Source organism: Telmatherina bonti (assembly GCF_933228915.1).
Source record: "Telmatherina bonti genome assembly, chromosome: 4".
In the NCBI taxonomy this organism is placed as follows: domain Eukaryota; kingdom Metazoa; phylum Chordata; class Actinopteri; order Atheriniformes; family Telmatherinidae; genus Telmatherina; species Telmatherina bonti.
The window spans coordinates 39,996,275-40,009,875 of NC_136622.1; the positions used below are offsets into that span (position 1 = coordinate 39,996,275).

At 41.6% G+C, this 13,601-nt stretch overlaps 1 protein-coding gene across 1 annotated transcript in view; it reads left to right on the plus strand.

The window, feature by feature from the left end:
• The window catches only part of LOC306754598 (plexin-B3-like), a gene marked incomplete at its 3' end in the record, with an annotated part of 204,753 nt that overhangs the window by 130,913 nt on the left and 60,239 nt on the right, over positions 1-13,601 (plus strand). Inside the window, exon 4 of the mRNA XM_079238615.1 lies at positions 12,454-12,633. Within this exon, the coding sequence (XP_079094741.1) occupies positions 12,454-12,633 (180 nt within the window). The remainder of the gene's footprint in view (positions 1-12,453; positions 12,634-13,601) is intronic.

Here is a 13,601-nt window from a genome sequence, read left to right on the forward strand (position 1 = left end):
AGCTCTGAACACACTAGTTTACACTTGTTAACATGTGCTGTGGGGACCCCGTGAGTGTCCATTCAATTCAATTCAACTTTATTTATATAGCGTCAAATCACGGCAATGCCATCTCAAGACGCTTTACAGACAGAGGGGAAAACATAATGAAAGCCAATTCATAACAACCTATATAAGGAAACCAACAGATTGAGTTGAGTCCAACTCAATCTCCCATCCTGAGCAAGCACACAGGCGACAGTGGGAAGGAAAAAACTCCCTTTTAACAGGAAGGAAGCCTCCGGCAGAACCTGGTTCAAGGACAGGCAGCCATCTGCCTCTGCTGTGTGGGGGGAAGAGGACAGAAAGACAACAGACAACAGGAACTGCTACTCCCGGCCAGGGAGACCTGCTGAGACAGGAGACATACATGTTAATGATGCAACACTGTTATGGGGGGGGGTAAAAGAGAGAGATAAAGAGAAAGAAGCTCAGTGTATCAGGAAATGTCCCTCAGCAGTCTAAACCTATAGCAGCATAACTAAGGGATGCTAACCATCCCTAGCTATAGGACTTATCAAAAAGATAAGTCTTCAGCCTAGTCCTAAAGGTGGGGAGGGTGTCTGCTTCCCTAACACTAACTGGGAGCTTATTCCATAAGAGAGGGGCCTGATAACCAAAGGCTCTGCCTCCTGCTCGGCTCTTTGAGACTCTAGGAACCACAAGTAAGCCTGCAGTCTGCGAACGAAGTACTCTGCCTGGTATATAAGGAACTATGAGGTCTTTGATATATAGTGGTGCCTGGTTGTGGAGGGCTTTATATGTAAGGAGAAGGATTTTAAATTCTATTCTAGATTCAACATGCAGCCAGTGAAGAGAGGCTAAAACTGGAGAAATATGATCTCTCCTGCTGGTTCTGGTCAGGACTCTGGCTGCAGAATTCTGGATCAGCTGAAGGCTTTTCAGGGCATATTTAGGACAGCCCAGTAATAGAGAGTTACAGTAATCTAGTCTCGAAGTAACAAAAGCATGAACCAGTTTTTCTGCATCACTCTGAGACAGAATGTCCCTAATTTTGGCTATATTACGTAAAAGAAAGAAGGCTGTTTTAGTAACCTGCTTAATATGTAGCCAAAGGACAGGTCAGGGTCAAATATTACTCCAAGGTTTCTCACTGTAGCACTGGAAGCTAAAGTAATGCCATCCAGGTTCATTACAAAACTGGAAAATTTAGCTCTGAGTTTTTCAGATCCAACAAGAATTACTTCAGTCTTATCTGAGTTCAAAAGGAGAAAATTTCTAGACATCCAAGTCTTTATGTCTATGAGAAAATTTTGTAGCCTATTGGGCTGATTTGTTTAATCTGGTTTAAAGGATAAGTATATCTGAATATCATCTGCATTACAATGAAATTTTATTACATGCTGTCTAATAATTTTGCCAAAATGGAGCATATATAGCGTGAAGAGTATTGGTCCAAGTACAGAACCTTGAGGAACTCCATGACTTACTGTAGTTTGTGAGGAGGACTTGTCATTTACATGAACAAACGTGAACAAACTGAAGTCTATCAGATAAATATGATTTAAACCAGCTTAATGCTGTACCTGTAATTCCAACCACCTGTTCTAGTCTCTGTAACAGAATGTTATGATCGACTGTATCAAATGCAGCACTAAGATCAAGCAAGATAAGTACGGACACAAGTCCTTTGTCTGAGGCCATAAGAAGGTCATTAGTAACTTTCACCAATGCCGTCTCAGTGCTATGATGAGCTCTAAATCCTGACTGAAACTCCTCGCATAAATTATTTCTGCTCAGGTGGGCATGTAGCTGAGCTGAAACTATTTTCTCCAGAATTTTGGACATAAACGGGAGATTAGATATAGGTCTATAATTTGCTATCACCTCTGGATCCAGAGATTGCTTTTTAAGTAAAGGCTTGATTACAGCAGTTTTAAATGATTGTGGTACATATCCTGTCACTAAAGACATATTGATAAGATTTAGTAGTGATGTATTAATTAAAGGGAAAATGTCCTTAAAGAGGCTCGTTGGGAGAGGGTCTAAGATACAGGTGGATGGTTTAGATGAAGCTATTATTTTAGTTAATTCAGAGGGTTGGACAGGACAGAAACTATTTAGACACAAGTCTGATCCTGGTTCTAAGGATGCTTTGGAGACCACAACAGCCCCAACATTATAGGTAGAAGGAAGAATATTGTGAATTTGATCTCTAATAGTATCAATTTTATTCCTGAAAAAATACATGAAATCATCACAGCTAAGTGAGAAAGGAATACATGGCTCCACAGCGCTCCGGCTCCTAGTAAGCCTGGCTACAGTGCTGAAAAGAAACCGAGGGTTGTTTTTGTTTTCCTCTATCAATGATGAATAATAAGCTGTTCTTGCCATACGTAAGGCTTTTTTGTATACAATTAAACTTTCTTTCCAGGTTAAGTGAGACTCCTCTAGTCCTGATGAACGCCATCTGTTTTCCAAACGCCTTGACGCCTGTTTTAGAGCTCGAAGCTGGGAATTAAACCAGGGAGCCTTCATAATCTTACCTAATTTCTTCTTCTTTAGGGGAGCAACATTATCCAAGGTTGTACACATTGAAGCTGTTATAGTATCAGCATGTTGATCAATCTGAGCAGGAGTAAGGCTTAAAGGGGGACTCTCAGTCATGCTAACACATGGTAGAGGGGAAAAAATTGATTCAATTGATTGTTTAAATTTTGTAATATTGTCTGATAAACATCTACTATAGTAGAATTTATTTTTGGTCAGTGAGTAATCAAATAAAGTGAATTCAAAGGTTAATAAGAAGTGATCAGGCAAGACAGGGTTTTGAGGAAATACTTTGAGCTTATCAGTCTCAATACCATATGTTAGAACAAGATCAAGAGTGTGACCATGAGAGTGTGGCTCCATGGACATTTTGTGAAAACCCAATGGAGTTTAGAATAGAGCTAAAGGAAATGATTAAACTATCATTTTCATCGTCAACATGAATATTAAAATCACCTAGTACAATGACTTTATCAGTACTCAGCACTAACTCAGACAAGAGATCAGAGAATTCGGTCAGAAACTCGGAGTAAGGTCCAGGTGGGCGATACTCTAATGCTAAAAGGAGCGGTTTCTCTCAATTCCATTTTGGATGAGATAAATATAATGTCAGGAATTCCAAGGATTTATAGTTCGTTTTGTGCTTAGGATTAATTAAAAATTCTGACTGAAAAGTAGCTGCAACACCTCCTCCTCTGCCTGTAGTTCTAGGAATGTGAAAGTTTAAATAGTTAGCTGGCGTAGCTTCATTAATACTAACATAATCCTCTTGCTCTAACCAGGTTTCCGTAAGACAGAATAAATCAATGTGGTGATCACCTATCAAGTCATTGACTAATAAAGACTTATTTGGGAGGGATCTAATATTCAGTAGGCCACACTTTATTGTCTTATTTTCAGATTTTATCAGATCCATTGTTTTTATTTTTATGAGGTTTTCATGATTAACCCCAGAAGTGTTTTTGTGTTGTTTAATTCTTACTGCTGGGGAGTTGTATAAGGTCGGAATGGGGTTTTGGGTGGGCGGCGGCAGGTGGGAAGCTGCAGAAAAGTGTGTAGGACTACAATTCTGCCTCCTGGTCCCAACCCTGAGTTGTCAATTTAGCTGACTAATAAAAGAGTCCATATTGCTCGATAAGAGAGCGGCTCCATCCAACGTGGGATGGATGCCATCTCTCCTAATAAGACCAGGCTTTCCCCAAAAAGCGCTCCAATTATCTATAAAACCCACGTTGTTATCGGGACACCACCTAGACAACCAGCGGTTGAAGGATGACATGCGGCTAAACATGTCATCGCTGATTAAATTTGGCAAGGGACCAGAGAAAACTACGGAGTCCGACATGCTCTTGGCAAAGTTACACACCGAAGCAACATTCATTTTAGTGACCTCCGATTGGCGTAACCGGGTGTCGTTACCGCCGACGTGAATTACAATCTTACGGTATTTACGTTTAGCCTTAGCCAGCAGTTTCAGATACGATTCGACGTCGCCCGCTCTGGCCCCAGGAATGCATCTGACTATGGTCCCCGGTGTCTCTAGAGCCACGTTTCTGACTATGGAACTACCTATTATCAGGGTTTCTGCCTCAGTGGGTGTGTCGCCGAGCGGGGAAAATCTGTTAGAAACGTGAACAGGTCGGTGGTGGCCAGTGGGTTTTGGTTTGGGGCTACGTTTCCGCCTGACCGTCGTCCAGCCCGCCTCGGCTCCCGGCTGCGCAGGAACTGCTGAAGGACCACTAGGGTTAGCTGCCCTGGCTGGTAGCTCCGCACTGGCTAATGGGGGCTTGCTGACTAACTGCTTTCCTAACTGAGTGCGGAGCTGGGCTTCTAACTCACAGAGCCTCGCCTCCAAGGCTGCCAAGCTGCTACACTTAATACACCTACCGTTATCACTAAAGGAGGCGGAGGAGTAGCTAAACATCAGACACACCGAGCAAGAAAAGGCAGGGGACCGGGGTGTGGGAAGAGAGCTAGCAGCCATGCTAAAACCGAGTGCTTGAGCTGTTTAAGTCAGTAAACAGAAAGCCAAAGATCCCGAAAATAAATGCAATATATAGAAGAGTGGTTTGGGAAGGTATTGTGCGCTAAAGTGAGTGGTTGGTTAACAATAGATAGAAGTTAGAAAGAAGTTAAAGGAGCCAACGGCTCGTAGCAATCCGCAGTGATGCTAGGGAAACAGGAAATGACAATATGTTACCGCAACGTCCGCAATGTCCACAAAAGACACTTAATAACCACATTTAGAAACCATGGCGTTGCATTAAATTTTACCCAGATGCAGCTCGGCAACTGCATACACAGACATCTGGCCATCAAATGTCAGTCAGACCTACGCCATGTCAACACATCTCATAGTTAAGGACATCTTAGCCTTACTATTACATTTGCTTCTATTACTATCTGTATCCAAGTTTTCAAATCCTACTGCAGTGTTACTTAACCTATGACCTGGGCCCCACTGCCCTGCACGTGTTGTAGGTAACCCTACTTTAAACACACCTGACTCAAATCAATGGCTCATTATCCGGATTTAATAGAACTTGGCAAGCAGTGAAGTTCATCTGCATCATGTGCAGTGGAGTTGGTAGGAACCAAAACATGCAGGGCAGTGGGCTCCGAGGACCAGAATTATGGGACACTGTCCTACTCAACAGCATCTAAAACATGCCACTTAGCTGTCCAAAATGCAGACTCAGTTGCTAAATCTTTCTCTAAGAACCAGGATGTATAAGAAAGATTTGAATAGAAAAATATATATGTAAAACAAAAACTAGGTAGGTGTGGGACTATATATTGTATGCAATTACCTGTTCGAAAGGTCTGTTATCCTCAGGGCCATCGTTGGTCTGCTGGGAGCCTGAACGAGGTGATGGAAGACTGGAAGTCAATTCTGTTGGTTCCATGTTTGCACTGGTCAATGGCTGGAACATTTAAGAAAGGGTTGTTGGTACACATGACCAGTTCTTTGCTTGTCACTGAAAAGTCTACATGAACCGCAAATTTTAAGGAAGCTCCTTTGTCTCCTGTCTTACATTACAGGATGAATTTATAAATCCAGGTCTGCTTGACCTCAGTCGACACAACGGCAATGATCAGACACACCTGGATTAATCAGGTCTAATATTACAGTATTAGTTGTAAAATTGAGGCTCTGTGGTATGCCAAGACAGTAGACTAGTGCCGAACAAAAGTTTAAAAAAAACAAAAGAAAAAAAAAACGTCAACAACAGTGTGAACATATACAAATAAATACCCAACATGCTTAGAAGATTTGGCAACTGAGGCAATGAGATTCTGGCTTCTTAGGCTAAAGTGCAGCGTGAAAGCCTCCAATAATCACACAGCCTACAGACTCGTCTGTTTGTCAAGAAACGCAGGGGGGGCGGGCTGCTATAATTGCACAAGTGAAGGACCTCTACTTTCTCCTTAACGAGATGTCCCATATTAATAATAATAATAATAATAATAATAATAATAATAATAATAATAATAATGATACTTCAGGAATGGTATGTTGGAGTGGTTTTGAAACCATGACTTTTTCATACTGTGGTATACCTTGAAGCCTGTAGCCAGCCTATTCTTAACTGATAATGAGCATACAATATGATTCCCATGTTCTTTTATGGATTTTGGAAAAATGTCACTTATGGGGACATCGTCATACCAGTAATCCATGCCTGCTGCTACCTACATGTGTGATTTAAGCCTTAAGATAATAAACCAAATCATAAATCCCAATTATTTTGGATGGAATTTTCCCTACCTACAATGAAATTCATGTTTAACCACACAACACTGCCAAATTTAAGAGCAACAAATGGATATATCCAAAATCTGTGACACAAGCTAGCTACCTAGCTAGCTGAGCTGCACATTCTCAAAGAAATCACAACAGACAGACAGCAATGCTATGTTGTCAATGCATAACTTAAATAATAAAATCTTAATACTTACGGACATGTTCTTTAGTAGTCACAGCTTTAAACTCCGGTCTCATTTCCTCATCAACTGCCCTTCGAAAAATTTTGTGAGAAATTAAGCTACTGCTAAATAGTTGCTACTTCCTGCTGTTTCAAAAATAAAAGCCGGCGAAAGGAAGTAAAGATTAGAACAAAAGATATCAAATCAAATTTGATTTGATTTGATTTGAGAACAAAATATAGTGTGTTTTTGTTAATTTTTTGGCGTATTCTATCTATTTTAAATGGATAGTATGGAATACAGTTACAGTTCTTTGTAAAATCAGATTTAAATGTTGGTGTTTCTATTCAACTGAATTCATTAAATAAAAATAACATCAAAATCTACATCTCAAAGCTACAGCAGTTAACATTTAAAAAAAAGATGTTTTCTTTACATATTTTTTTAAAAAATCTACCATTGTTTTAACAGCATAATTTTAGACAGATATCCCGTTGAATTTCCAGGTTTCCTCCCTCTTTTGGATTCTACTGCCATGCAAGGGCTCAATTTTAGCTACACCATTGGGGGTTTAAGCTCACCACCTAATTATTTATTGAATCTCCTAATTTTGTCAAATGATTCAAGATACTTTGGTGTGTCTTTATTAGAAACATTTAGTGCTTTTACTGTGATTTACTTTCACATCAGATCAGCATTTTAAAAAAGGCTTTCTTTTTCATATTGTTGTAACCCTTTTAAATAGTATCAATTATTGACATATTTTATTTGATTTTTTTGTATTTGTTAGTAGTGTCAGTGAAATATAAGTAAAAATTTAAAACAAAAAAAGGTCCCCTGGGGACCGGAAGCCCTACAAGAACTCATGGTCAAATTGGACCTTAACTCTACCTGGTTAAATTTTCCTGACAAGAACTCATGGTCAAATTGGACCTTAACTCTACCTGGTTAAATTTTCCTGACAAGAACTCATGGTCAAATTGGACCTTAACTCTACCTGGTAAAATTTTCCTGACAAGAACTCATGGTCAAATTGGACTTTAACTCTACCTGGTTAAATTTTCCTGACAAGAACTCATGGTCAAATTGGACCTTAACTCTACCTGGTTAAATTTTCCTGACAAGAACTCATGGTCAAATTGGACCTTAACTCTACCTGGTTAAATTTTCCTGACAAGAACTCATGGTCAAATTGGACCTTAACTCTACCTGGTTAAATTTTCCTGACAAGAACTCATGGTCAAATTGGACCTTAACTCTACCTGGTAAAATTTTCCTGACAAGAACTCATGGTCAAATTGGACCTTAACTCTACCTGGTTAAATTTTCCTGACAAGAACTCATGGTCAAATTGGACCTTAACTCTACCTGGTTAAATTTTCCTGACAAGAACTCATGGTCAAATTGGACCTTAACTCTACCTGGTTAAATTTTCCTGACAAGAACTCATGGTCAAATTGGACCTTAACTCTACCTGGTTAAATTTTCCTGACAAGAACTCATGGTCAAATTGGACCTTAACTCTACCTGGTTAAATTTTCCTGACAAGAACTCATGGTCAAATTGGACCTTAACTCTACCTGGTTAAATTTTCCTGACAAGAACTCATGGTCAAATTGGACCTTAACTCTACCTGGTTAAATTTTCCTGACAAGAACTCATGGTCAAATTGGACCTTAACTCTACCTGGTTAAATTTTCATGTTCTGTGACAAAGCTGCCTTGTCACTGACACCCACACCCCCAACCACCTACCTGACTGTGTTCCGGGTCGTCAGGCCCAGCAAATCTCTCGCAGTCCCACGTAGCTGCTTTAGTTCAGTCATGCCACCTGTAGGGATGCACACCTATTGGTTTTGCTACAAATACTGGGAGCACTACTGGGGTGTCATCTTCATCTTCTGGGGGGTTGGTGAAAACTGGGTTAAGAGGTTTACCTGTGTTTTATGGCTGGAGTATGCCGCAATGCGGCAAAGACGTCATCGTCCCGTGACTAACAGATTTTCAGATTAATACACCATAGTATTATGTTTTTCTATGTTCATCTGTGGAAATATGTATGGGGTTACGTTCATGAACTTTGTTGATATGGTTTCTTTGGGTGGTTGATATATTGTTGGGAAATTTGGGGGAAAATCTCTTTTATTTGTAGTAATGGGAAGTTCATGGGAAGGGGCGTGGCATTGTGTTTTTAAGACGCTCATGCAGAGCTCATGCATCTATCCATCCATCTTTCCATTAGTCTATCCATCCATATATCCATCTATCGATCACCCCATTTATTCATTCATCTATCTATCTATCATCCATCTATCCAGATATCTATCTTTCCATCTATTCAGCCATCCATCTTTCCATCCATCTATCCATCCATCTGTCCATCTATCTTTCCATCCATCTATCCATCCATCTACTCATCCATCTATCCATCCATCTATCTTTCCATCCATTTATCATCTATCCATCACCCCATTCATTCATCCATCTATCCATCTATCCATCCATCTATCTTTCCATCCATTTATCATCTATCCATCACCCCATTCATTCATCCATCTATCCATCTATCCATCCATCTATCCATTTATCTATCTTTCCATCCATTCAGCCATCCATCTATCATCCATCTATCCATCCATCCATCCACCTTTCCATCCATTTATCTATCCATCTGTCCATCTATTTATCCATCTATCCATTTATCTATCTATATTTCCATCTATTCAGTCATCCATCTATCATCCATCTATCCATCCATCCATCTAAATTTTCATCCATCAATTGATCCATCTATCCATCTGTCTGTCCATTTATCTTTCCATCCATCTATCTATCTATCCATTCATCTATCTATCTTTCCATCCATCAGTCTATCCATCTATCCATCCATCTATCCATTTATCTATCTTTCCATCTATTCAGCCATCCATCTTTCCATCCATCTATCCATCCATCTACTCATCCATCTATCCACCCATCTATCTTTCCATCCATTTATCATCTATCCATCACCCCATTCATTCATCCATCTATCCATCCATCTATCAATCTATCCATCCATCTATCCATTTGTCTATCTTTCCATCTATTCAGCCATCTATCTATCATCCATCTATCCATCCATCCATCCATTTATCTATCCATCTGTCCATCCATTTATCCATCTATCCATTTATCTATCTATATTTCTATATATTCAGTCATCCATCTATCCATCTAAATTTTCATCCATCAATCGATCCATCTTTCCATCCATCTACCTATCTTTCCATCCATCTATCATCCATCTGTCCATCTATCTTTCCATCCATATGTCCATCCATCTGTCCATCCATCTATCCATCCATCTGTCCATCAATATATCCATCCATCTGTCCATCCATCTATCCATCCATCTATCCATCTATCTGTCCATCCATCTATCCATCCACCTATCCATTTATCGATCTATCTTTCATCTATTCCGCCATCCAGCTATCATCCATTTATCCATCCATCCATCTATCTTGCCATCCATCTATCCATCCGTTCATCAGTTTAGCCAGCATGTGCATCTGGTGTTCATTGTTATATTTTTAATATAAAAGAGCGCATCAGTTCAGCGGACGTGTGAATCTGAGGGGTATGAAAGGAGCAACAGCTGGACAGACACGTTTCATGCTGGTGTCTGAACTTCCCAGTGCTGCAGCGGATCTGATTTTTTCATTGACATCATATTCTGGTGTAGAGACCTGACGACGCAGCCAGTGTTGACACATATCACGCAGCTACACTCAATTCAGAATTTACATTGCTGCTGCGGGCAACTGTTTGGTCCGATGGCATGCGGCAGTGCTGTGGAGTTCAGATAAAAGCATGCAACAACTCCAAAAACGTTTCACACTTTTGTCGTTTCTTTCCCACTTTTTTTTTTTTTTTTTTTTTTTACTAGCAAAGCAGTGCTGCTGGTGCTGCGTGGAGCAGAAACTGCGCTGCGCTTCTAAATAGTTTTATCCTCCGCAATACAGCTGCATATATATTTATATATAGCCTATATAAATAGATATTTTTTATTTTCTTTGTACAGATCAAGAACTGTCCGTTATATCAGCTGATGTGCTGATGACTCAGCTGCCATGTAAAATCACTCCAATCCCGCAGATCTGGCGACAAATGTTTCATTAGAAATGTTTCATTCATCATGTTTCAACACATGAGTTTTTTCAGTGCTCTCAGGTAAAACTCTCAAGACAGAGGCATGAGCTAAAACTTTGCACTGGAGGGGGTGGAATGGTTCCTCATGACAGCGCTAAATGGGGCCTTTACATGAAAAACGGGATTAGTGATTTGTGGGGGGACTGCAGGCTGACAAAAATTCTCGTAGCTCTGGGCCTTTTAGTGTTAAAAAGAACTGTCTTCTCCTGAACATCTCCAAGACCAAGAAGGTTGTGGCTGATTGCAGGAGATCTGCATCACACAGAAAGCCAGTGTGTATTGATGGAGAGAAAATAGACTGTGAAGACCTACAGGTACCTGGGGGTGTTTCAGGACCAGAGGTTGGAATAGTTAGCCAATACAGACACAACATGCAGGAAGGGACAGAGTCACCTTATCTTCTTCTGATGGCTCAGGTCCTCTGATGTCTGCAGTGACCTGCTGCAGATGTTCTATAACACAGTCATCAAAAGTGTGATGGTTTACGCTGGTGTCTACTGGAGGAGCAGCATTACAAACAAGGACTGCAAAGGACTGGACAAACTGGTCAGAAAAGCTAGTTCTGTCCTTAGTAGAAGTCTGGACCCTATCAGAACTGTGGTGGAGCAACGATAGCTATTCTTCTGGAAGGACAGAGAGACTGGTCTCATTTTGATGCAGGACTGAAAGGTTCAGCAAGTCCTTTATTCCAGCAGCCATTAAACTGTTTAATATTAATCTTTAATTTTATCTATTTATCATTGTAACAAATTTTTGTGAAAAAGGGAACTGTTGGAACAACCTGAATCCCCACCCCTTATCTCCTTCCTGGGAATGAATAAAGCATCTCTCTCTCCCCATAACCCCCCCCCCCCCCCCCCCCCCCCCCATAAATTATATATATATATATATATATATATATATATAGATAGATAGATAGAGCATGTGTATATGTGTTGTCTGTCCTAAAACTGCAGTGTGGAATATGACCTTATAAAAAAATTGCACAAATGCTCACCCCTGTTATGTTTTTATGCAGTCTGCACGAGTTTCAAAACCTGTTAATGAATTAAATCTCTAATAAATTTACACTATGAACCCCATTTTTGCCTTTTGTTAAATTTTCATGAAAGTTCAGTGAACAGACAATTATCTAAGTGAAAATTCAAATGTTTAAGTACTGAATTACAGAAGTCCATCTTTATAGATAAATGTCCACTCATAGTTTGAGTTCGAAATTGTCTTTTAAATTGAAATAATCTTTTAAAACTGATCATTTCATGCTATGGTCACAATCCATATCTGTGGGGACCAGGAAGAAGGCGGTGCCTAACCATATTTGGAAAAGTGTGTGAATTTACAATCAGGTGCTATACCACATATGACCTTTGAGGGGGCGCTCTCAGTACACACACCTTAACACAAAAAGACAGATAAACATTACTTATGGGCCAATGCCTGAAACTTTGCCAGCACCTTCATTTTACCTTTTAGAGTCATTTAAAGTGGAGTTCCTTCTGGGGACCAGCTTTTTGGTCCCCACAAGGACATTGGTCCCCATTACGTGACTGTGTAAACAGATTGATATCCCCATACTGTAACAAAAACCAGAACACATATACACACACATACACATATACACACATACACACACACACAAACACACACACACATATATATACACACACATACACACACACACACACACCCACGCACACACATCTGTGTGTAGAAACAGTTTTAATTGGAAAAGTGACCTGGTTGTCATGGAAACGTGATCACATTCTCTCCATGTGTTTATAAGGACTCTCTGTCAGAGTATCCCTGCGGGGGGGAACACACACCCAGCCCCATCGCCAGCGCTTTGCCTCTCTTGGCCCCTCCCACCGTTACCCTGCCCACCCAGCTGACCTCCGTCACCACGGCAACAGAAGCTGGGCATACTGTGGCCTTCCTGGGGGACCGGGAAGGACGACTGCACAAGGTGAGCCGTAACCCCGATTCTGACCCAAGAACCAGTCCTGATTCTGACCCGGGAACCAGACCCGATTCTGACCCGGGAACCAGTCCCGATTCTGACCCGGGAACCAGACCCGATTCTGACCCAAGAACCAGTCCCGATTCTGACCCGGGAACCAGACCCGATTCTGACCCAAGAACCAGACCCGATTCTGACCCCAGAACAAGACCCGATTCTGACCCGAGAGCCAGACCCTATTCTGACCCGGTAACCAGACCCGATTCTGACCCGGGAACGAGACCCGATTCTGACCCGGGAACCAGACCCGATTCTGACCCGGGAACCAGACCCCTATTCTGACCCGAGAACCAGACCCGATTCTGACCCGGGAACCAGACCCGATTCTGACCCGGTAACCAGACCCGATTCTGACCCGGGAACGAGACCCGATTCTGACCCGGGAACCAGACCCGATTCTGACCCGGGAACCAGACCCCTATTCTGACCCGAGAACCAGACCCGATTCTGACCCGGGAACCAGACCCAATTCTGACCCGGTAACAATACCCTATTCTGACCCGAGAACCAGACCCTATTCTGACCCGAGAACCAGACCCTATTCTGACCCGAGAACCAGACCCTATTCTGACCCGGTAACCAGACCCGATTCTGACCCGGGAACGAGACCGATTCTGACCCGTGAACCAGACCCGATTCTGACCTGAGAACCAGACCCTGATTCTGACCTGAGAACCAGACCCGATTCTGACCCAAGAACCAGACACGATTCTGACCCGGGAACCAGACCCGATTCTGACCCCAGAACAAGACCCGATTCTGACCCCAGAACAAGACCCGATTCTGACCCGGGAACCAGACCCGATTCTGACCCAAGAACCAGTCCCGATTCTGACCCGGGAACCAGACCCGATTCTGACCCCAGAACAAGACCCAATTCTGACCCGAGAACAAAACCCGATTCTGACCCGGGA